Source organism: Acomys russatus, chromosome 1 (genome assembly GCF_903995435.1).
Source record: "Acomys russatus chromosome 1, mAcoRus1.1, whole genome shotgun sequence".
In the NCBI taxonomy this organism is placed as follows: domain Eukaryota; kingdom Metazoa; phylum Chordata; class Mammalia; order Rodentia; family Muridae; genus Acomys; species Acomys russatus.
The window spans coordinates 46752000-46777081 of record NC_067137.1 but is presented as its reverse complement, the minus strand read 5'-3'; the positions used below and the strand labels follow the sequence as shown (position 1 = coordinate 46777081).

At 39.9% G+C, this 25082-nt stretch overlaps 1 protein-coding gene across 1 annotated transcript; it reads right to left on the bottom strand.

Annotated features, from left to right (window-relative positions):
• Positions 1–8095: 8095 nt before the first annotated feature.
• Positions 8096–24589, bottom strand: Polr1f (RNA polymerase I subunit F). The gene is made up of 4 exons (XM_051144906.1): positions 24303–24589; positions 20361–20502; positions 9215–9423; positions 8096–8666 (listed from the first exon to the last, which is right to left on the bottom strand). Exons 1-4 carry the CDS (start codon positions 24554–24556, stop codon positions 8297–8299), a joined length of 975 nt encoding a protein of 324 aa, XP_051000863.1. The 5' UTR covers positions 24557–24589; the 3' UTR covers positions 8096–8296.
• Positions 24590–25082: the final 493 nt, after the last annotated feature.

Here is a 25082-nt window from a genome sequence, read left to right as displayed (position 1 = left end):
TTCTCCTTGTAGAGAAATTTGAGTCCAGAAAGATGGTGGCTCAGGCAAGGGATCATGCCTTCTATGCATGCAATAGGCTGCAATAACACACCTTTGATCCCTCTGGCTGGAATATAAACATGCCCTCAGTATACACCTTTAATCCCTAACAATGGAGGTAAGGTTAGTTTGTAGAAGGAAGCAGCCATGTTTGAAAGTGACTTCTAATTGAGGGGCAGACAAAGTGACAAATCAGAGAAAGATTTGGCAGAATGAGTCAGAGATAGGATACTCGCAACTCTCACAAGAGCAGCACAGAAAGAGAGGTGACTTAAGAAAGCAGTGCAAGGAGGGGGAGGGAGGAGGCAGTTTTACTGGGTCAGTTTTACAGGCACATGTTGCAAGGGATGGCAGAATGAGCCAGTGCCAGAGTTAGTTTGAGGCCAAGCAGAGTAATTCAGTGAGAAGCCAGTTTGAATCAGTTAGCTTGAGGCTTTAAGCCAGACAGCTGAGTGGATCGGGGCCCAGGGCCATCTGCTCAAACTATTGCACTAACCAAGGACAATACAATAGTAAACATCGAACTCCTACTCCTGATCTATCCAATGGACATTCTCCACAGTTAGGTGGAGAGCGGGGACTGACTTTGGCATGAATTCTGGTGCTCCATATTTGACCACCTCTCCTTGGTGGGGAGGCCTGGTGGCACTCAAAGAAAGAATAAGCAGGCCACCAAAATGAGACTTGATAGCCTATGACCATATAGTGGGTAGGAGGTCCCCCTCAGTCATAGACCTAGGGAAGGGGAATAGGGTGAAAGCAGGAGGGAGGAATGGGAGGCATTCAAGTGATGGGATGGCAATTGAGTTGTAATCTGAAAAAAGTAATAAAATTTCAAAAAAGAGAACACTGGGTAGAGAATTTGAAGGTATGTGTGTCTAGATATTAACATTCTATAGGTCCTCTTTGACCTACCATGCTTTCTTTTCTAGCTTGTGGCTTACCAATTTTAATAAGAGGTTAGACCAGATATCTCAATTTCTTGGTCGCTTGAATATTTTACAAATAGTTTTTCTGGAATTAAGTAGAAGGTAAATGCAAAGGGTTATAACAACAGTAGTGGATTATTGGAGATCAGAAGACTTCTACCATAAGATGCCTTGCTGCCTGTGTTTCCTTTCAAGATGAGGGTTTTGTTATATCATTCTCAGCCAGTCTTTGAATTTGTTGCAACCCACAAAACTGACCCACATTGAAATGCCCTGGATCCATCTTCCTACTACCAACCGTATTTCCAAAATCCTGCAACTTCTCAGCCATGATTTGGAAACTTCCCCATCAACAGGAACAATGTACGCCCAGTGTGATGGACAGTTTGAAAACAAAAGGTTCCTTTTTGAGATGTCCTAAGAGAATCCCATAACTTTGTGATTATAGTGATATTTTGTTCCATGCCATACGGCACCAAAAAGTAATCACCATTGTCTAAAAGAGACGAAGCTATTCATAGGGAGAAGGAAAAAGATGATGTAGACAGAGACCAGTATTGAAACTAATTGTCACTCAATTGTGAAGAGTGACAAGTCCATAGTCTTATAAGCTACTCTCTGCAAGCTGGGGACTCTGAGGTCTTATTTTGAGAATGAGGAGGTCACTGCCACAATTTCTGGTAGAGGCCAAGAGGAGTGGTATCAAACTCTATTTTCATGCTTTGGGTTGACTTTATTCCATTCCTCTGTCATACTTTTGAATTTTTCATATGGAAGTTCTTCCAGATCATTCTCGGTAGAGGTTATTATTATGGGATTTGGTTTGTTTCTTTTGAGACATGCTGTTTTGGCTTACATGTTTTTATTTGTGTTATAAACTCCATCTGGTGGTTGAGTTACTTTGTTCAAGAAACCTTTCTTTTAGGAAAGGTGTTTTCAACATTGAGACAGAAACTAATTCACAGCAGGGTTGGGATGATTTTCTGCTCTACATTTAGGGCTACATCATCTGTCCCAGGTCTTCTGCTTCTCAGCCATAGTATGGTGATTTCAGTGACTTGGCTGAGCTTGAAACAAGTTTTCCCTAGCAGTGTGGCTTGGTCTTTGATTTCAAGGCCATATGGGGCAAATGGAGGGACCCAGTCAGGCAGATGGCAGGACTCTGTTGAGACCAGGAAGAGAGATAGATGCCTGCAGGAGGCTGTGGTATCTGGAAACAGTAGTGGGGCTTTGGGACAACCAGAGTGGGGAACTGAGAGGGTGGGTACAGGTAGCCCTCCCAGGTCTCCAGGCTATGTGATGGCTGGAGTCACTGGTGGGGAGCAGGTTGGGATCTGTCAAATCTCAGTGGGAGGGAGTCTGGGAGAAGGCAGCAGTTCCTGGCAAGCAAGCACAGAACTCTGGGATGATGTGCAGGAAGGTGAGGAAGGGAAAGCATAGGTGTGTCTATTTGTGTCCAGGTATATAGTAGGTCCAGAAGACCAGAAGGCCATGTTAGTACCCTGGAGGTGTAGTTACAGGTACTTGGAAACCACCTGACATGATACTGGAAACTGAATTTAGGTCCTCCAAAAGAGCAGTAAATCCTCTTGACTGATCAATGACTTCTTCAGCCCTAAGATCTGCTTCTTAAATAAGAAGTTCATGTATCTTTTAAAAAAAACATTCTTTACAAGTATATCTTAATTTCTTAAGTAGAACTCAGTTCTTACCATTGCATAATACACTGTAAAATACAAATAAAAGGGAGCAATTAAAAATTAGCAGTCTATATAGAAGCCACTTGGGAGGCCTCTAATTAAAGGCAAATCTGGGCTCATCTGAGTTTCAGATGAGTATGGGACACATAAAACAAACAAATAAATTGAACAGAATATTATAGAAAGCATAATGTAAGCCTTGGAGAAACTTAGAGGATATATACAAAAATATGGAACATTTTGGGATCAGATATTTCTATTAGTAATACTAGAAAATAAGTAAAGATAAGTATTTAATTTAAACCCAGGGAAATTAAAGAGAGGGGATTATAAAATTTAGTTAAATAAAAAAATAGAATGTAAACACAAACATGGCAAATAAAGTCAACAGTGATTTAAAGATAATAAAATACACTAACTTTGGCACAGCTAGCTAGATGTGTTAATATATGAAATAATTAACTTTGTAATATAGAAGAACCAGTTAGGAGACAGACAGACAGACAGACAGACAGACACACACACACACACACACACACACACACACACACACACACAGTGGCAAAACATGAAACAAAATCCCTAAAATAAGACCTATGAATGGCCTTAATAGACAAAATTTTAGTGCCACTGTACAAAACAATTAACTTTTTATAGAATTGTTCGGTCAGAAGACTGCGAGTAGGACTGGGGAGATGCCTCACCCCCTCAAGTAACTATGCAGCACAAGGACCTCCACTTCATCCTAGCACTCACCAGCAGAAAGCTGGGGGCTGTGGTGCACACCCATAATCCCAGCAACTGGGAATGCAGGGGCAGGAAGACACTCAGGGCTCACTAGGCAGATTGCCTCACTGAATCTACAAGCTCAAGATTCAGTGAGACCATCTCAAAAACTAAGCAAGAGAGCCCAGTGTTAACAGCTGGCTCCCACATGCACATACAAAACACAAACTCTACAAGGTACAGGTAGGTTCTTCACCCATACACATCAAGGTCTAGCCAAATGTTTAATCAATAGGACCTGAGACAAGGTGTTCTGCTTCATGACTCAATTCTTGCCACTTCCAGAATTCAGTTCTTTGTGGATGGAGGGCTGTTTTCCTACTGTCTGTTGGCCAGGGACAGCTCTTAGCTTCTTTCTTCAGTTGCAAGACCCCTTCCATCTACAGTAAGGGAGAGTCTCCCATCATATTTTTCTCACGTCTGTATTTCTATTTCTCTCAATTTTTTTATTTTAATTTTTTTATTAAAAGTTTTTGCTACTGCACTTGCATTTATTTTAAGCCTAACCCAATTTCTTTATTCCCTGAGCCATGATCATTTTCAAGGTGAACCACATTTTCTCCGTCTCCTTTAGCAGTTACAACTGTGGTAGCAGTGAAAATTCTAACAGTAGAGTAGGAAATCTGCATGTGACACTCATTCCCTAGATGAATAAACTGCATTTAGTTTTTAAAAACTAAAGCATTCAAGAAAACATAATTAGTACTCCTATATGATGCAAACTCAAACATTAATGTGCAAATTTTTCCAATCAAATGCCCAGAAATAATTTTAAAATCTAAAAATTGCTGTATTACAATATCCCAGACACCTACTAGTTTCAGTGATGATGGTTTCAATTGTTATGATCCCACATACATGAGAAATTGAGTTACAGCTACTCTAAACATAATTTGCCTTAAAACTCATTCAATTACTGAAAATTTATTTTCTATTTGCCTATATACAATGACTGGGGGGGAAGCATTGAACTTAGATTTAAGTTACAGAAAGTATAATTTGAGTAAGCTTTCCCAATAGTTCATTAAAGGTTTACCAGGTTTTTGTTTGGTTGGTTGGTTTAGTTTGGTTTTTTTGTTTGGTTTTTTTTTTTTTTCCTTTAATAATTTATTCAGATTACATCCTGATAGTTATCTTCCCATCCCCCCTCCCCTTTTCAGCCTACTCTCTTTTGCCACTCGGTGCAGATAACGTTGACTTTAAAAGACTACTGTGACTGATTAGACTATTATCTGCTTAAATCCTCGTGCAAAAATAGCAATCATTCAGACAAAATTTTTCACACATAAGAATTCTTTTAACAAGCAAATTCTTTAAAACTCAAGACTACGAGCAGGGCATGATGGTGCATGCCTACAATACCAACACTCAGGGAGGCAGAGGCACAAGTGTCTCTGAGTTCGAGGCCAGCAGGGCTACGAAGCAAGTCCAGACAGCCAAGGATACACAGAGAAACCCTCTTGAAAAACAAAACAAAAAACTCAATTTGAGGGAAAATAAAAATGTGAGAATTTAGTTATTTTGCTAATCTACAATATCAATAGCACAATTTGACATGTTTTGTTGGTGTATATGGAAGGCTAGAATTTTGTGACTTAAATTTAATTATCTGTACCAAAATTAATTATAATTATATACTCAACCTCTAAAATATGAAGGAAATATTTACTAAGCATTTTCAGGGCGTGTTACATCAAATCCTGACCAAAAACAAAACAAAGAAATTTATTTCAACCCATTTTAATTTACATATTTAAACAATATTGCCCAAAGAAAGGTAACATGAACCTCATTCATGTACATTTAATCATTGAGAAAAAAATAAATTGCAAACAGCCTAAAATTAATACTCTGCTTAAATCATCATAGCAAAATTGTTAAGCAAAAAAGTTCAATTTCTATTTCCCCTTTTCAGTGAGATTCAAGCATCCTCCCTTGGGACCTCCTCGTTACTTAGTTTCTTCGGGTCTGTGGTTTATAACATGACTACCCTGTACTTTCTGGCTAATATCCACTTATGAGTACATACCATGTTTGTTTTTCTGGGTCTGGTCTACCTGGCTCAGGATGATCTTTTCTAGTTCTATCCATTTGCCTGCAAATTTCATGTCATTATTTTTAATAGCTGAGTAATAATCCATTGGGTAAATGTACCACAGTTTCTTTATCCGTTTGAGGGACACCTAGGTTGCTCCCAGTTTCTGGCTATTATGAATAAAGCTGCTATAAATATAGTTGAACAAATGTCCTTGTGGTCTGGTGGAGCATCTTTTAGATATATGCCCAGGAGTGGTACCGCTGGGTCTTAAGGTAGAACTATTCCCAGTTTTCTAAGAAACCATCAAATTGAATTCCAAACTAGTTGTACAGGTTTGTGCTCCAACAACAGTGGAGTGTTCCCCTCAGTTCAGCTTGCGCTGTCACTTGAGTTTTTGATCTTAGCCATTATGACAATGTTCTCAGAGTTATTTTGATTTGCATTTCCCTAATGACTAAGGATGTTGAACATTTCTTTAAATGTGTCTCTGCCATTAGAGATTCCTCTGTCGAGAATTCGGTTTAGATCTGTACTCCATTTTTAATAGACTAGATATGGAGGGTGGAAGGAGGGAAGGGGACTGGAAGAGGAGGAATGGGGAAGAAGGAAGAGATTACTGAGAAACAGCTGGGTTGAGTGGGGCATCTCTAGGGAAAGCTAGAAACCTAGGAAACTCCCAGGCACCTATGAGGGTGACCCTAGTTAAGACTCCTAGCAATGGAGATATGGAACTGTAACCAGGCAAGACTTCTAATGGAGGGACTGGGACACCAACCCAGCTACAAAAGCTTAGCCCCACAATCTGCCCTGCCTACAAGATGTGCAGGGATAAAGATAGAACAGAATTTGAGGGAAAAGCCAACGAATGGCTGGTCCAACTTGAGACTCATGTCATGAGAGGGTGCCCACCCTTGACACAATTAATGATACTTTGCTATACTTGTAAACAGGAGCTTAGCATAACTGGCATCAGAGAGGCTTCACCCAGCAGCTGATGGAAACTGATGCAGAAACCCACAGCTAAACATTAGGTGGAGCTTGGGGACTCCTGTGGAAGAGGGAGAGGAAGGATTGAAGGTGCCAGGAGGGTCAAGGACACCACAAGAAAACCCTACAGAATCCAGTAACCTGGGCCCATAGGAGTTCATAGAGACTGAACTGCCAACCAGAGAGCATGCATGGGACTGACCTAGGCCCTTTGCACACATGTGACAGTTGTACAACTATGTCCTCGTGTGGGTCTTCTAAAGCAGGATCGGGGGTGTCTCTGACTACCTTGCCTGCCCTTAGGTCCATTGCCACTAATTGGGCTGCTTTGTCTAGCCTCAATAGAAGATGCACCTAGTCTTACTACAAACTGATATGCCAAGGTAAGTTAATATCTATGGGCTGCCTCCCATTTTCTGAAGAGAAGGGGAGGAGGGGTGGTTGTGGGGGAAGAGATGGTGAGAGAGAGGAGGAAGGGGAAGCTGCAATTGGATATAAAGTAAATAAATATATTAATTTAAAGTTAAAATTTTCACCAACATAAATATTGAGAAACTTTGCATTCTTTGTTTTTTTGTACATCTTTAAATATAAACACTCTATTTTATATTGTCTGATGACATGTCCATTTGAAATAGTCATAGTTCAGAGACAGACCTGAAAGCCACCTGATTTCAAGTGTCCTGAAAGATGCTGGTTTGTACCTTTCCACCGTCAGTTATATCTACCTGCACATACTCTGTATACCATAGATAAAGTCAAGAAACATGGTTGGAAAAATTTATTCCAGATCAAACATTAAATTGATGCTCACACTATGTCTGCCTGTCAGTCAGTGAGAACAGCAATGACTGACATAGAGAGATCAACTCTACCCCTCTGTATTTCCTGATACTAACTAAAGAGTGGTCAATGTTTTCTTCATGGCATTTACTACAATTACTGTTTATTTCCTCATTTATGCTGTGTGCACACAAGTATTTCTCCCATGTTGCTTCATGGAGGAAGGAACTACAGTATCTTGATTGACTTTATATCTTTTTGCCTCAATCAAATACATTACAGACATTAAGTGTCTAGACTGCATGGCTATTGATCGATTATGAGCCTCAACCAGTTTACCCTCATCACCACCTTCTGACTAGGAACAACATATTCCACATTTTTTAATCAATGAAAGCAATATCTAGTAACCTAACCTTAATCATTAAAAACTTACTGGAAATTTTCAAATAGCAAGAACCACATTCATCTTGCTCATGATTCATACATAATAAAATAAAGATGACTGAAACACAAAGTAAAAGATAAAAGCCTTTTCCAGTATAGTCTCAGAACTAGAGAACACACAAACACACCTTCTGGGAGAAATCAATGAGTTTCCCACCCACCACACACTCAACACTGACAGCCACAAGGTATGTAAGAGTTCTAGATATTCTTTAGGTATACATTTTAAATAAAATAGAAATTTTATTTAAGGAAATTTTAAGACAAGTAAACATATTGAGCTATTTTAAAATGTCCTAAGGGCAAAATTTATTATCAGAAAAAAAATTCAAAGTATTATAAAGTTCTTTGGCAAATGTTGAAAATTTAAATTTTATGTAGAACATTAACATCTGTGTCAGGAGTGAAAGCATTTGTTAACATTTTATACCGAATTATACTAAAATAACACTTTAATAATACTAGTATTATCCAAAATTAATAGTCTGTTGTATGATTTCATTACAAAATCCTCCAGTTCCAAATCAAGTATATTTGTGAGCTTCCCAATTCTCTAGGCATTTCCTACCATCCAAGCCTCTACTCATCTACTGCATCTGCGTAGGTGATTCAAAATTAGCCTCTTCACTGTGTTTTCTTTTCTTTTTCTTCTTTTTATGGTCACTTTGGTAACCACTGGAGTCACTGGCTTGGAAAATGGGGTCCTGATCTTTCTGGTGTCTTTTCTTCTTTTTCTTCTTCTTTGGCTCTTCCGCAAATAAGTCATTCACACTATCACTACGCAGCAGGTCTGTTTCGTCCATTGGAGTGACATCTGCTGGCTCTGAGGCACTATCAACTGTCGCATTAGTTTCTCTGTCTTTCTTCTTCTTTTTTTTCTTTGAAATTTTTTCAACAACCTCTTCACTGACAGTTTCTGCTACATCTTCAGAAACTACAGCACTCTTAAGTTGCAAACTGTGAATGAACAGATTTTTAAAATATTAACAGCAATAAGCAAAAGAAAGGAAAAATGAGGCCAAGACTATTTCAATACTATGAGTTTTCGACAAGGTCGTTTAGTGTGGCTCTAATTCCCAATGTCCTATCTTATTACTCCTCAGACCTCTGAGATATCTACAGCTGTCAGATGTCAAGCTCAATGGTGTATTTATCTAGCTGTTTTATTATCTGTGTGTGTTTGTGTGTTTTCCTTCCTGTGGCAAGCTGGCTTCTAACTCAGAATCCTCTTGTCCAAGCCTTCAGAATGCTGCAATTACTGGCATGAACTACTGTACCTGGCCCAAATTTAACAACAAAATGTTGTTTGTTTGTTTTTTCACTGTACTTCTACAGAAGCTCAAGCACAGTTTCAAAATTTGCGATTGGTTACAAAAATTCTAGCTATTTAGGATTAAATCCAGGCTAACTAGGTAAACCAACAATATCTGATAAAGAAAACATATTTACTTCTGGTATATAACAAAGCAGTAAGATTTTCTACATTTCGAACATCATATACTGACCTTGTGGCGTTTAGCTTTCCTCGAATGCAGAAAACTCCAGCAGAATCTGAATCTAAGCGAAATACATCAAATTCCAGTTCATCACCTACATTTATCTCCAACGTTTGCCACTCCTCATATGACATTTGATCAGGTTTAGGGATAGAGGCATTAAAACACCCATGTACTATACAGCCAATATGGCTAGAAGATACTTTATTAACCGTACCCTGAAAAGAAAAGAAAAGAAAGAATGCAAGGTCAAAAAGAGAGCCAGAGTTCAAACTTTATAAGCATGAAACTCATCTTAAAAAAAAAAAAAAAAGGGGCTGGAGAGATGGCTTAGTGGTTAAGAGCCCTGACTGCTCTTCCAGAGGTCCTGAGTTCAATTCCCAGCAACCACATGGTGGCTCACAACCATCTATAATGTGATCTGATGCCCTCTTCTGGCCTGCGGGTGTACATGCAGCCTGTATACATAATAATAAATAAATCTTATCCAAAAATCTCTAAAAAAAAAAAAAAAAAAAAAAAAAAAAAAAAAAAAAAAAAAAAAAGAAAGAAAGTAAGTCAGATTAATGGCATGTTTTAACATCGAAAAATTTTACAAAAAAAGCTAATAACTTACCATGTCACACCAAAACATAATTTTAGAAACCTTAGAAATTGTATTAAACAACTGCATTTCTACTTTAAGTGGACAACAACAAGTAAGCCAGTTCTGCCATAAACAAAGAAAAGCACGGAGGTAGGAGGAAGTAACAAAAAAGCCTTCGCTCCACTGCAGGATTCCCAAGGAGTAGATGACGCGATAACCACAGTGAAATCAAGCAGAGAATACGCTGTCACATGCACATCAACTACGGAAAAGCACAAGACAAGAAGAAGCATCGGAAAACTGCGTCTACATTGATATTTTTATAAACAGACTGAATTTCAAAGCTCATAAGCATATTTTTTACTGATGTGAATTAACATGGTATTAACAGTTCTATTAGGAGAAAATTTACTTTTTGTTGATCTAGGACATGGATTCTTGACTAAGTCAGAAAACCGTAAAAGTATTATGTGGCTTCTATGCGTAAAATGAAGGTTTTCATGGAATTTAGTTTGTAGTCTCCTTCAGGAGTCAACATGCATGAAGGGAAGTGTATGAATCAAAACCCTAAAATGTTTTTTTAAAGATGCATTTTTCTCGAACATAGAACTACAAAATAATGTAGACAGGCACACAATCACACTGTTACAGAAGTGGCAGAATATAAAGCTTCCTTATCTGTCATAACCAGCTAAGCCCCACCCTTAACTTCTAATGGTCTCTAAACAAAACAAACTATGGTACATCCATAGAATGAGGTATTTTATTTTTCAGCATTATAAACAAAACGAAAAACTGAGCTATCAAGTTTCAGGCACAAAGAAAATAACCTTAAATGTATGCTGCTGGGAAGATAGCTCAGTCAGTATAAGCACTTGCTCCACAGCCTGATGACCTGAATTGGATCCACAGTACCCTGTGGGAGAAGGAGACAACTGCCTCTCTGCTAGGTGTACTCTGACTTCCATGTGCATGCTGTGGTACTTGAAATGCGGTATGTGCAAGCACACATAACAAATAGGTGTAATTAAAAATAAGTTAACAGAAAAGGCAAAACTATAGGACAGAGAAAGAATCAGTGGTTGGTGCTCAAGAACTAATGTGAACAACGAGGATTAAGAGAATCACTACAACTTCAGCAAAGGGGAGCAAGACCTGCTGCTAGCACAGGCTGTCTCAGAGCCCAGTGACAGCCTGCTGCAATAAGACAAATGCCCAGTGTTTCAGAACACAGCAGCGCCAGCCCAAACACCAGCCCCCAACAGGAGACCTACACACCTACTACACAGACCTGAGTTTCAGCTACTTCGGTTAGTGTTGGCTTGGGGAACTCCCATTCTCTTCTTTTGCAGGTCCTACAGCTGTCAGAGGTAGGTCCAAGGTCCAGCTTAGCACCAGCTATGATGGCCAATGGACTTTGACTACCACTTGCCTCCTAATGTAGAGTAGCACTGCTATTACCATGATAATGCTTACAGATGAATCTTTAGAACATATTTTGGCACCAGGCACCAGTGTTTTGTGGATCTGTGTTGTCTCTGGCTACAATTCGCATTTCAGTGTTCTGCTAAAATTGTGCAGGTCCTCATGGTTCTGAGGGGTATGACCATTCTTAGTATTAATACAGTTGGCCAAGAACCTGCCTTCATTAACACTTTCCTAACTTTGAGCTGCACAGGATATAAAACCCTGCTTGCTGGGGGAAAGGCAAAGGTAATAAACACTAACCTGCAGAAAGCTAATGCTGACGTATCACAACAGCCTCTAGGGGCTAGCCACATATATCAGCTCCAGTGACATGAGGCCAGCTGACTGGCCTTGTACAAAAGAGAGATAACATCACCTGTGGCTGATTTGCTGATTGTGGCAATGCTGGGTGCTGGGGTGTACTGTGTGAAGGATGTCTCTGAATATTCAACTGTTGATTGCTGTACCAACAGTGAGCTGAATACTGGCTGGATTTGATATTAAGAATAACAGGAATCACCTGCCTCAATATTTTATAAACATTCACCCTCCTCACTTGTTGATTGGCTTTAATAAAGCCCTAATGGCCAATAGCAATGCAGGAAGTGGAAGGCAGAACTTCTGGGTTCTGGGGGGCGGGGGGTATTAGAGGCCGGGGATCTTACAAGAGGAACATGGGGGTAGACAAGCATGAATATCAGCAAAGAGGTAGAGCTGGCCACGTGGCAGGACAGTGCCAGAATTGGTTTAGAGTAGCCAGGAGGCAGCCTAAGCTATAATAAATATTAATAAGTCTTTGTCATTACTTAACCACTGGCCAAATCCAGAAAGTCCCACTATAGCTGGATCATAAATCCACCATAGCAATAGGCTGACCACAGAAATGTTGGTCCTGGGCTCGTGGTACTAACGGCTGCAAATATGACTTAAAAACCCGGGGCTGATCCATCCACAGTAAATCTGCCTAGAGCCAGGCAAAAACTTGTAGTGTCTGACCACAGGCCTGTTACTGTAAAGGAGACACTGAGTCTTATTCTAGTACCTGCTTCTAGAGACAGACTATGCTTTAAGGTAATATCAGACTTTGGGCACCATCTAGTTCTGAAACTGTACAAGTGATCAGAGGCTTAGATGAAACAAGCTGCTTAGAATCTCTGCAGAGACAAACGCAAACAAAGCCAGGGTAGAAAGCTGGATTAAATGCACCACATGCCAACAAACATCAAGAGCCATCGGGAAGCCATGGCTTTACTGAGTGCTCAGGCTATGGGGTCAAGAACCTGACCAGGCACTCAGCACTGTGTGGGAACTCAGTATACTTCAAGAAGACACTGAGAAACACAGGGATGACAGCAACTGCACACAGTGAAACTTGAAGCATGTCAGAGGCATCAGTAGAAGGACAGATCAAGTGGGAGAAAGAGTGATCTCAAAGGCTCACTAAGGCAAAACGAGCATATTTAAAATATATGAAGGAGAAAAAGGAATGAAGAAGCATACAGAAAGCATAAAGGAACTCCAAGTATTAAAAGATCAAATACTCAGATTACTGATATGAAGGACTTGAGAAGCTCACCCATCTGTGAACTCTGTAAGCTAGGCTAACAACCTGCCTGGCAATAGTGTCATGAGTGCTATGGAGTAACAAACCGCATTTTTATTGGCGCCAAGGCCACCCCAAAAGATGGAATCCATACCAGACATTGTTAAAGGGCCCCAAATCTATGGCAAGATGAGACACGGACTTTAGAGGAAAACCAATTACCATTTTTGAGCTAAATGGACATAGCAATAAAACAAGTCCCAATAACTTAATGCTATAAGCACAGATCGGCACATCACTAAACCCTCCTCAGAGGGCTGGGCAGTTATGGACGGCAATTAATACAGAGACCCACAAATGGCCCATGGACAGAGAAAAAGAGATTTTAAAGCGCTCAGCCCTAAATGCGATATTTATATCATATCTCTTCTCTCGAGGCTTAGAGACAATTTACAGAAGAGGGGTACAGTAGAAACACTGTAAGAGCCAAAGGTGGAGGGTGATTTTCAGTGTTTTCTAGGCATAATAGGCAGATGCTCATAGGAACTGTGACAGCATGTGTCAAACAGCAGTCTCCTCCAAAACTCAAACTTTCCATCCTAAAGGGAAGTTCCTCAAGCTAAAACATAAACAGTCCAAAATAGCTTCAAGGAGTCCCTGAAACTGAACAGATTCTCTAGGGCCCTCCCTCCCAAGAGTAAACAATAAAAGCTCCTGAGAGTCACCTCTACAAGCTAAGCTGCAAAGAAGACTCTCACAGAAGTCAGGATGTAACAAAGACTGAGGCCCAGAACAGCTCCCTGGCAGAAGCAGACTCTGCCGAGCTGCCTGTTGAAGGTTTAGACCAACCAAGCTGCTTAGAAAGGACACCCTCCAGCTGCTGAGCTTCGTGCAGTCTATGCAGTATGCTCCAGGGTCCCAGATTGTGGGCTGTCACCCGTGCTGGGATGGGCTTTTGTGATGCAGCTGTCTTTGAGTAATTTCTATTCCCATAACTAACCCCTTACCCCTGTTCCTATAAGTAACCCCAACAACACTCACTGGTTCACCAAGTTGGACTTTAATGATGCCCATACCTTGCTCTGTCCTGGGGTTCCTATCTGGAGTAAAAGATGTACAATGCATCTTCCCAAGCATGTACCACAGCATGTACAAGACCGACACAAACGCAAGACAAAATCCCAGCATGGAGGAGGCGTGATGGACAAGAAGTCCCTACCCCAGCTAAGGAGCTCTTGCTGGTTGCTACTAGAAAGGGAAAGCTCTGTATAATGGTGTGACACCTAGTATACCAAGCACACCTACAGCAGGCCCCACATCTAGATGTACTCAGCCAATACAACCTGGACCTAGAAAAGTTGGGTGGAAGAAAATTGGGAGTGGAGTGAACATAATTAAGATAAAACATAAAATTCTCACATACAATAATTATTTTTAAAGATTTCAGTTCAAAATCTTATCAGAATATATCAAATGGAAGAAATAATTACAAAGTTTGAAGAGGGTTCTTTTGAATGATCGCATTTAGATAAAAAAGGGGCAGGGGATGAAGATAGTAATTAAGGAATAAAATAATAACTACACAATTGATATTCTTGAAGGGGAGGGAAGTTAAGGGCAGAGACAAACCTATTCAGTAAAATAACAGTAAAGAAAGACATACAGGATCACGTGCAGGAGACTCAATCAGCCACAGCCAGAAAGCTCTTCACCATTTACATCTAAACTTTCAAAGACATAGGACAAGAACTTTTAAATTTTCAGAGGACAATCTCCAAGCTACATTTAAAAATAATCTGGTTAGAGTAACAGCAGATTTCTCAGCAAAGGAGGAGGAAGAGGAGGAGAAGGAAAGGAGGGGGGAGGATGAGGAGGAGAAGGAAAGAAGAGGGGAGGATGAGGAGGGGAAGGAAGAGAAGAGTAGGAGGAGGGGGAGGAGGAGAAAAGAAAAAAGAAAGATATAAGAAAAGAAAAAAACAAAGCACAGGAAAATAAGTCCAGTAGGCCAACTGGGTTTGGGCTAACAAGTTTCAATGCCTAAAATAAAGTAACTGTCAATCAAGACTAGTGTAGCCTATGTCACAGATATGAGGATAACTTTGCTTGACAAAGTTCCAGAGACCTCCGACTGATCATCACTGCCCTTAGATATTATGTATGGTTTGTCTAAAAATCTGCCTTTTCTCCTCAAACTGTCTTTTTCTGTTTATTTCTCAGGTTAAGGAAATTCATATAGGGGAAACTCTTTCCTACAGAGAATGTTGAAAGAGGGCATCTAGCCAAAGGCTTGAGACAGTGTAAGAGTTTTTTGCTCTGACTTTGAGCACCCAAGCAGAAACTGCATGAAAGAAAGTTAAGACCTTGACATAACAATACCTAGCTAGATACTGTTACCTGTAGAAATCTTTAGAATCTGCTTTGAGAGCAAAAGAAGGTGGGCTTGGAATGTCATGCTTTACAGATACTTTACAATAAAGGACTCCTTGGTAGTTAGCCTAGGCTTGGATAGCACACCTGTTGGTTTGGGACTGGGAGTAAGTCAAATTTTTTCTTTATTAAAGAACATTAGCTCAAACTATGTTGGCATGACAATCTTTTAAACACAATAGCCTTAGCCCGGGAAAATGTATAATTAAACTTTCCTGAGTATTGTTTAAGAAATAATAATCAAGTTATGCTGACCACTGCTTGGAAATTAATTGATTTTGTTGTATGCTTTACTGTAGGCTATACAGAACTTTTTATATTTCCTTGTTAGACTGTTCTCTTACTCTATTGATTTTTTAATGCCCTATGGATTGTGAAAGATGAGAAAAATCATGATGTGATCTGTAATGAAAAAAACTGAACTTTACTTTAAATAAAATACTGGAGTTGGCCCAAGAAGAACGGCAAGCAAGTAATAGACATGAGAAAGTAAGCTAGAGTTAGATGGAACAGCAAGAGAAAAACGGTTGATAGCAAGCAAGAAGAGAGACAGAAAGATGGGTAACCAGGAGGGCCTGCACAAACTACTGTACCAACCAAGGACAATGCATGCAGTAAACCTAGACCCCTATTCAGATCCAGCCAATGGACAGCACATTCTCCACAGTCATGTGGAGAGCAGGGACTGACTCTGATATGAACTCTGGTGCCCCTTGTTTGACCACTTCCCTTTTGTGGGGAGGCCTGATGGCACTCAGAGGAAGAGGAAGCAGGCTATCCAGATGAGACCTGATAGGCTGTGACCATATGGTGGGGGAGGAGGTCCCCTTCTGTCACAGGTCTGAAGAAGGGGAATAGGGCGAAAGGGGGAGGGAGGCACAGGAAGATAGATACAAGTGGGGATAACAATCAGGATGTAATCTGAATAAATTATTAAATAAAAAGATGGGTAACAACAAGCAAGAGAGACAGAAAGATGGGTAATAGCCAGCAAGAAAAGAGATAGAAAGGAGGGTGACAGCAAGCAAAAAGAGATAGAAAAATGGGTAAGAACAAGCAAGATGAGAGACAGAAAAGTAAAAGAATAACAAGAAGAGTCAGACAGACAGAAAGCCAGACAGAGACAGATAGACAGTAAGCATGTGAGAGAGACAGAAAATAAAGTTCTCCTGGGCTTTAAGACCTTCAGCTTGTACCACAGATGCCTGAGTCACCAACTATTTCTTCTTCTACCATTCCTCAATCTCTCCTCAACAACTAGAGTCTCTAGCTAGTTGTTCAACCAACAGTTGGTTTCCCTTAGCCAGCTGTTCACTGTACCATGGATCCACCTCTCTTCTCTCCTCCTCACCGTTCCCAGAACTGGTCCGTGGGAGCAGCAATCCTATACACTAATAGGAAGGCTATTCTACAGAAATAAGAAACAACAATTTTCTGAGATAAGCAAAACCAAAGGGAATTTGTGGTATCTGACCAGTCTTATAAAAGATTTATATGTGAGTCCTACAACCCAAAGTGGAAGAAAGAACACTACCATCAAGACAGTATATAGGGGCTAAAGGGAGGCTTCAGTGGCTGAGAGCACCAGCTGCTCTTCCGAGCACCTGAGTCTGGTCCCCACCATTCACCTGGCAGTTCACAACCATCTGTAACTCCAGTTCCAGGCCATGAAGCCCTCTTCTGGACTCTGTAGGCACTAAATGCACATGGTACAGACATACACACAGACAAAACATTCAAATGCATAAAAGACAGTGTGTCAAAGAGTATCTGTCATTACATTAGGCACACAAGAGAAATAACATAATCAAATGAAATCAACACAGTAAGCCATCAATCTATAGAGATAAATAAAAGGTGATAAACTAAGAATATTCAAAACTGAAAGCAAACGGAAGTTAAAAAGAACCATATAAAGAACAATTGCTTTGTAAGCCAATGTGAGTGCATATTCTTTTTCTTTGATAAGTTTGAATGGAAGTACTCTGCATGGGGGTTGGGGCGCAGTGGAGGAGGAACAGTGCTTCCTCCAGAAGACAAGGTTATTAAATAAAATCTCAGTGCCATGTATGAGATGTTTCGCTATGTATTACTGGTCAGGGAGGACCCAGTGATACCCAAAACAACTGAGAACACTGCCAGTACATTTGGCTGCCTACCAGAGCTAGATGGTAAGTGCCTAGTGCTTAAGACAGAACAGGACCCACAGAAATCACACTGTAACTGACCTGAAAATGTCTCCCTTGCTGGCTGCATCTCATGGTGCCATAGCTGCTGTGGGGAATGTCAGCAGTCTTACCCAGTTAGCAGGCCCTGCATGTTACAGTGCTGCCCTGGCAAGCAAGGTGCACCTATGACATAACAGTGGCATAAGTGCTGTGGAGTAGTAGCTAAGGCCTGCTCTACAGGACATAATTAATATGTCTGAGTTATAAATCTGGTCAAAAGCCCATGGCTTGGGAGGTCACAGGCTAATGATGCATCTCAGAGTCTTAGAAAATGAACAAATCAAATAAAAAATAGGAGGAAAGTGATAATAAAGACCACACTGGAATTGGTTCTTAGAAAAAGCAAACAAGACTGATAAAATTGTAACTGGGTATAGAGGCAAATAAGATTACAAAGCAAAATTACATTCCAAATGATACTACAGAATTAAAAGACTGTTGGGGATTACTATTTTGTTGTTGTTTTTCCCAAGACAGAGGTTCTCAGTGTAGCCTTGGCTATACTGGATTCACTTTGTAAACCAGGCTGGCCTCAAACGCAGAGCCTGCTTCTGCCTCCTTGAGTGCTAGGATTACAGGCATGTGCCACTGTGCCCAGCTAGAGATTACTTCTTTTAAAATAGTGTGTGTTAACATATTGGAAAATCTAAAAGAAATGAACAAATGTCTGAACATATATGACCTAGCCAAGTTGAACCAAGCCCATTGGAATAGAGCTATAACAAACCTGAATTGGCATTTTAAAATCCCCTATGAAGAAAAGACTTTGATTAGATGGCTTTATCACTTAATCTTACCAAACTTTTGAATAAGAACTGCTACCAATGATTCTCAAGCTATGCTATATAACTTAAAAGTAGGGTACTGATTCTGTGCATATTACCTTATTACCAAAACTTGAAAACAATACAAAATAAAATCTAGTAATTCATCTTCCTGATGAACACAGACTGACAAAAACACTTAAAATAATTGTAATAAAAGGTAACACTTATCAAAACGCATGTAGCATGATCAAGTTAACCAGCTTATTATAGGGACTTAAGAACTGTATGACTTACAAAAATCAGTCAAATATAATGTAATTATATAAACAAAATAAAGAACTAAAATCATATGATTATTTTAATAGATGAAGACATAGTATTTGATAATTTTCAACATTCCTTCAGGAAAAAAGTCCCCAAGAAGTTGGAAATAGAAAGACGACAACACAATAAAGACTTCTGCATGTCAATTCACAGCCAGCAAAATACTGGAGGGGTAAGAGCATCTCCTATTAAACCTGGGATGACAGAAGCTAATCTATTCTCCCTGCCCTCCCTCAGCAGAGTGCTAGAGGCCAGCCAGAGTAAGGAGCGCTATAATGAAACAGGCATACCAATAGGAACATCTCAATTACTCCCATCTGTAGGATGATTCAATGTATAGATGAACCCAAGCCTACCACCAAAAAGTTTGAGTACTGACAAATGAATTCAGCTAAGTAGCACATATAAAAATAAACACAAAATTATCAGTTTTTCTAATAAATTTTCTCAGAAAGAAGTAATAAAAATTAACCTTATTCTCAATAGCCACACAAACTGCTTAGTGAAAAACTCCATTTAAGAAATGAAAGACATCTACAAAGCAAAGTAAATTCACTGATGAGAAAAAAAAGTGGAAAGGTTTCCCCGAGTTATTTATAAGATCCAATACAACTACAATGACCATACTGCTAAAAGCAATCCACAATGCAATATTCAAACAACTAATAATGTTCTTTATAGAATTCGAAAACAAAATCTTTACACGGAAGCATAAAAGACAAACAGGACAACCAAAACACAAGAAACAAAAGCAAAAGTATTTAAGTACCTGTAATTGAAGTAAATCAATTAAAAAATGGGCAAATGATCTGATTAAACACACCTCAAAAGAAGCAGAAACAGCCAATAAACACATGGGGAAATGATCACACTGTAGCCACAAGGGAAATACAAATCAGTTTCAAAGATATTTGCAATGGCTAACCACTTTCAAAGCTTGGCAGGGTTTAGAATTACCTAGTAGACAGTGGCACACTACTGAGTGTGTCTGAGACAGTTTCCAAAGAGGATTAACAGAGCTTTGAAAAGCAGCCCTAAATAAGAGCAGAACCAACCCAGAGAAGAGAAGAGAAAAGCAGAACTCATGTTAGGCACCAGTTCCTTTCTCTGCTTCTTGGCACAGAAGGACAAAGGTATCTGTGCTCTGTGCCTCCTTGTCAAGTAAAGCAGGAGCCGCACAAAATCCTCCTTCAAGCTGTTTCTGTCAAGTATTTTGTGACAGCAACAAGGAAAGGACTCAACACTCTATCTAAATAGCTAATAACAACCACAAAAGTATCACTATCACATTGGAGAGATGTGAGAGAAAAGCACTCATGTAAGCGCTCAGTGTGAATGTAAATCAACAGACATTACAGGAATTCCTAAAAACAAAAGGTAGGGCTACCATATGATCATAACAACCCAGAGAGATAAGGTCATCAGAGAAAAGAAGTGTCTGCACACCCATTTTCACAAGGCACTATTCACAACAGCTAAGAGACAGCATCAGCCTGCAAACCTGTCAAAAGATGAACAGACAACTAGAGTTTACAAACACAGTGCAATACTGTGGAATAAATATATCCACACAGAAGAATTCCTGCAATTTGCAGCAATGAAGAAAGCTGGAGTGTATCATGTTAAGTGAAGTAAGTCAGGTACTGAAAGACAAATACAGGTTTTCTTCCATATGTGGAAACTAAAACTCATCTTTTGAAGTAACCTGGGAACAGAATAGTGATTATTATGGAGTAAGAAGGGTACTAAGTCAGGGTAGGGGTACACAGAGAAAAAATTAAATGATGAAAGTAAGAAAAAATGATTTACATACCATTAACTTTTGCCCTGGTTCAGGGCAGAAAATAACAAAATCTGCTTCAATGTTCAGATGAATGTGTCCTTGATCATCATAAATATCTCCCAGCTCACCCACAACTCTGATGTTATCATATGCAATAGGGACACCTAAAAGGCTGTTAAAAAAACATTGACACGGTTAATCCTATTTAAAGCCGATCATTCTGATCTGCTATATCCCCCCGATATACCAACCCTTCCCAAACATAAAGGCATCACCTAGTCTTTCAGACTAATATGAGGAGATGTTAACAATGACAGTTTACCAAAAAAATTCCAATGTCTTGGTTAAGTTAAAGTGACTATGAACATGGGAGCTCAGAACTACTCACTGGCAATAAACTGATATTTCCTTATATGCTACCCATTTCAATCAGTCATACTAGGAGAAATCAGACTAGGCCATAAAAACATCTAGGTACTTGTATGATTGAATATAGGCATTTTCACATTATCTACCATTACTGAGTTTCTATGCCTAGTAGTATATAATGAAGGAAGCATTATTGTTTAAGCTATAGCCTCCAATCATTGGAATCAATGATTTAATACAGAAAAATACCAAACTAAAACCTTTTCTAGTGAAAAGAAGTGTTACTGTATGTAACCATGTCATTTGGGAACTGACTGATAGTTAAGGAGACACATTCCAAGTCAAGATTAGCAGGCAGAGATTATTTCAAAAGGGCAGTTGACAAAAAATGATGTATGAACTTTACTATTTCTCCCACACCAAATACGTCCTGAAGGAAACCTCCGCCGCCCCATCACTCCTTTACCACATGTAAAAATGTATTACTATTTTAACCTAATTTTATTGAATACATCTGTATATGTTTGGGTTTAACACACAACTCTAAGGCCATGGACAGCAAAAAAAATGTTTTATTGGCCTCAATTAAATTTCTAGTACAATCCATCTAAAGAGAAAGTATTTCTCTAATAGATTTTATCTTACTGAAACAGCCATAACCCATAGTTAAGAAATTGTAATAGCTACCAAACTAGGAAAACCATAAACTCAGAGGCCTTCTCAGGAGAGCGCTCTCGACTTTTTAGCTTCTGCACATGGCTTTCCTAACCAAGAGTCATAACATAAGACAAGGTTTGGGACACTGAAAACAGAACAAAAGGGAAATCAAAAAGTAACCACCACAAATGCCAAGAAAAATTCCCTGTTGTTTCTACTAAAAACTTTCTCTCCATAAAATACTCAGAAGGGATTCTCCAGCAAAAAGAGCATTGCTGTTCTTTAGAAGGACTTGGAAACTCATGGCACTGTTTGCAAAAGCCAAGAAAGAAAGTCTGCTATGTACAGAATAGTTCCATGCATGGGCGAGCAGTCTCTACGCACAATTCTTGAACAGGGGATAAACCTGACATACTAAAAAACTACTGGGAATGGAGCAATACTTAAAGACAAGAAAGATTGTTTTGTGGCACTTTATCAAGAATAACTATTCCATCAAAGCACTGGTAACTGTAGGTACAGCATGTATTATCTGAGCTATAAACACAAAATGCCTGACTCAATTTGCATTTGTGATTGCAACCCTTATCCAGTGATTCTTATATAGAAGTGGAGAAACACCTAACTTCTTCAGTCTTTCCAGATGGTTATGCCTGACTATGTATTGAAACAGTCTACAGGGCTAGGACACAATGTAAATGTTTTAATTATGTAGATAGGTCGTGTTAATCTTTACATTTCATTTCAGCACAGTGAACAATATTTTCATAACAGTGAAGAGAACACTGCAAGTTATTGATACCAGGTCCCACAGGTTCAACATTGCTAAGGACTGTTAGGGCCATTGTGTGGAAGGCTAAAAAGAATTTGTGTAAACCCATAAAACTTTTGGGAAACAAAGAATAACTTAACAAAAGTCATACATCCAAAGAAAGGCATCCTAACACTAAATATCCTTTCCTATTTAAAATATACATATATCTCAAGTAGCTACCAGGTTCACACAGTAACTTCACCTAGGATGTGTAGGAGGCAACTAAATCAAGTTTGAGGGATAGCTAGTTGAAGCATTTAGGTCTTCTTTGAACTTAGTTGGAGAGAATGGAGTTGACATCTTTAAATAACCCAAGGGTGCTAGTCAGCAAAGAATATGCCTGTTGTTGTTGTTGCTTTATTTCCCCCACAATTGGCCTCTTAAAATTTCAACTGAAATGTTATAATGTGATTTTAGAAAACTACTTACTTTCTCTAAGAGAATAGTGCAAAGTTGAGAGGGGATATCTTTTTTAAAAAATTTCTGCCACAGAGACAGAAACCTAACAGTCTCTCTATTAGGAAATGCTAGTGAGACGACCCAAGAATTAACACTGGAGTCTCAATTCTATTTTTTTATTATTATCATCATCATCATTACTATCATCATCATCGTCATCATTATTATTACTACTATTTAAACAGAGAAAACAGGCCTTCTGATGCTAAAGGATTGCCCACAAGTCTAAAAACAAGCTATACAGGATAAATGGCTAATTAATATTATAATACAATTACTAATATTTTCAGTATTTTGTCCCTTTACTTTTAACTAATACTCAAATAACACTGGAACCTAATCTACACTGGAAGGAAGAAAAAAAAAAAAAAAAAAACAGGTTTCCCTTAGCATATTTTTAGCATAGTAACAAGGAGGGGAGGTGTCCAGATGAATTAAAGAGTACATTCTAGCCTACATAGCTGCATTATCCAATTCTGTTACAGAAGCTATTGGTTTATCATCTGGAATAATGGCTATTATACAGCTGTAGATAATTTCCCCTGATAGATGAAAAACTGATTAGAATACTTAACTGCCTATGTTTTCATGTTTAATGATGACCTTGTATGTCTTTCAAACTCTTGAATCATTTTCCTTACAAGTACTGTTAATTGACCTCTTTAACTACTGCCCCACCCTATTTAAAATATCATCTAATTCAAAACTGTTTCCTAAATAGCATGTGTGGCCATGCTCCAGGGACTGCACATACATACTACTCCTCTCAAGAGAGTTCCAAGTCTCAGTTGGAGGTATATAAGCGCATAAAGCAATTACTGCGTTTTAAGAATAAAAAACTTGGAACTAAAGAGATAGTCCAGTGGTTAAGAGCACTTGCTGCTCCTGCAAAGAGCCCAGATTCCATTCCTAGCACCCACCAAGTGGGTGGATCTGATGCCTTCTTCTGAGGGTACCAAGCACGCACATGGTGCATACAGGTAAGCAAAACATAAATATATCTAATACAAAAAACAAAACCACTTTAAAAAAAAATAAAGAGAATAAGGCACAATAGGAGGGATTTAATGATCCATCTAAGTCAAATTCTTGTCTTTGACACTCTACTTATGAATCCAACAGAAGTCAACGTGTTTTCCACACAGCTCCTTCACCGCAGTTAGACAGTATTTACAGTCCTCTGGTCCCAGCATCCGAGCTTACTATACTACCCGTCTGTTTAGGACACTCTCGGGCAGAAAAGCTACCATTCAAGTCTGCATGCTGTATTCCGCGGAGGAGAGACAATCTAGTACTAACAGCAAAATTTCACTTTTAAGTGAGAATACACCCGGAAGTGGCTAAATCAAACTTTTAATACTCAAAGCTCAGGCTAGTGGGTTTCTGCACACAAGGCACTATCAGTCTCCACAATGGGGATTCTTTTTGCATTGCCGCACCGCCAGGTACACGTCACCAGTCAGTCTCATCCCTAGGACCTGGGTCACCACTCTCAAACCAGCGGCGCAGAAGGCGAATGTAGACGCTGGGGCGATGGCGACTCAAGAAGCTCCTGCGACCTTACTTCCGCGGCACCACCGGGTTAGGGAGCCAGGGCCCATCCCCAGGCGGAGAAGGGGCGGCAGGCAAAATCGGAGCTGCCGGCTCGCACGAGGAGACCGAGGAGACCTTACCTCTCGGAGTAGCGCAGGAGCTCGGCGTCCAGCTGCTCGCGGATGCCAGTGCGCTTCCTGCTCAGGTAGCGAGGCGACAGGGCGATGTGCCTACGGTGCGGGGCGGCCACCAGGCAGGAGTAGCGGCTGCTCACTAGCGCACACGCCGCGGCGTAGCTCGGCAGCTCCAGGCAGGGCAAGACCCCGGCCTGACTCGCCACGGGCTTCTCGGAAGCCGCCTTGGGCCGCGGCGATTCCGCACAGCCCGCAGCCATGCGGCTAGTCAGGGTGCTTCGGGTCGCGCACGTTTCACGGAGGCATCCCCGGCACGCCGTTGACGTGAGGCCTACGTCATCAACCGGCGACCGAGTGCAGCCTGGGGATTTTTTAATCTCCTAAGGCTGCATTATGGAGGTATGACCAGCAGAGGGCGCCTGCTCTTTCCCAAGTCCACATAAAACGCCCAGGCTGTAGCACCCATTGATTGAGCATGCTTCAAATCCAGTCCCTTTTCCCCTCCCCTCCTCCTCCCCCGATTTACATAGCCGGTCATTTATCATTCATCACTGCAAAGTATGCTCAGTTATGGACGAAGCTTGATTTTATTGATCTGGGAATTCAGACCTAAAAAGGCAGAGGCCCGATATAGCTTGATTTTTTTTTTTCAAGTATTAGTTGATTTCAGTGCTGGTCCAAGGTCTAGTAAATTAATGTCTTGTTTTTATTTGTTTTGGTATTTTGTTTTATTTTTAGACAGTGTCTCTCCGTGTAACTTTGGCTGGCTTGAAATTATGTATGCTG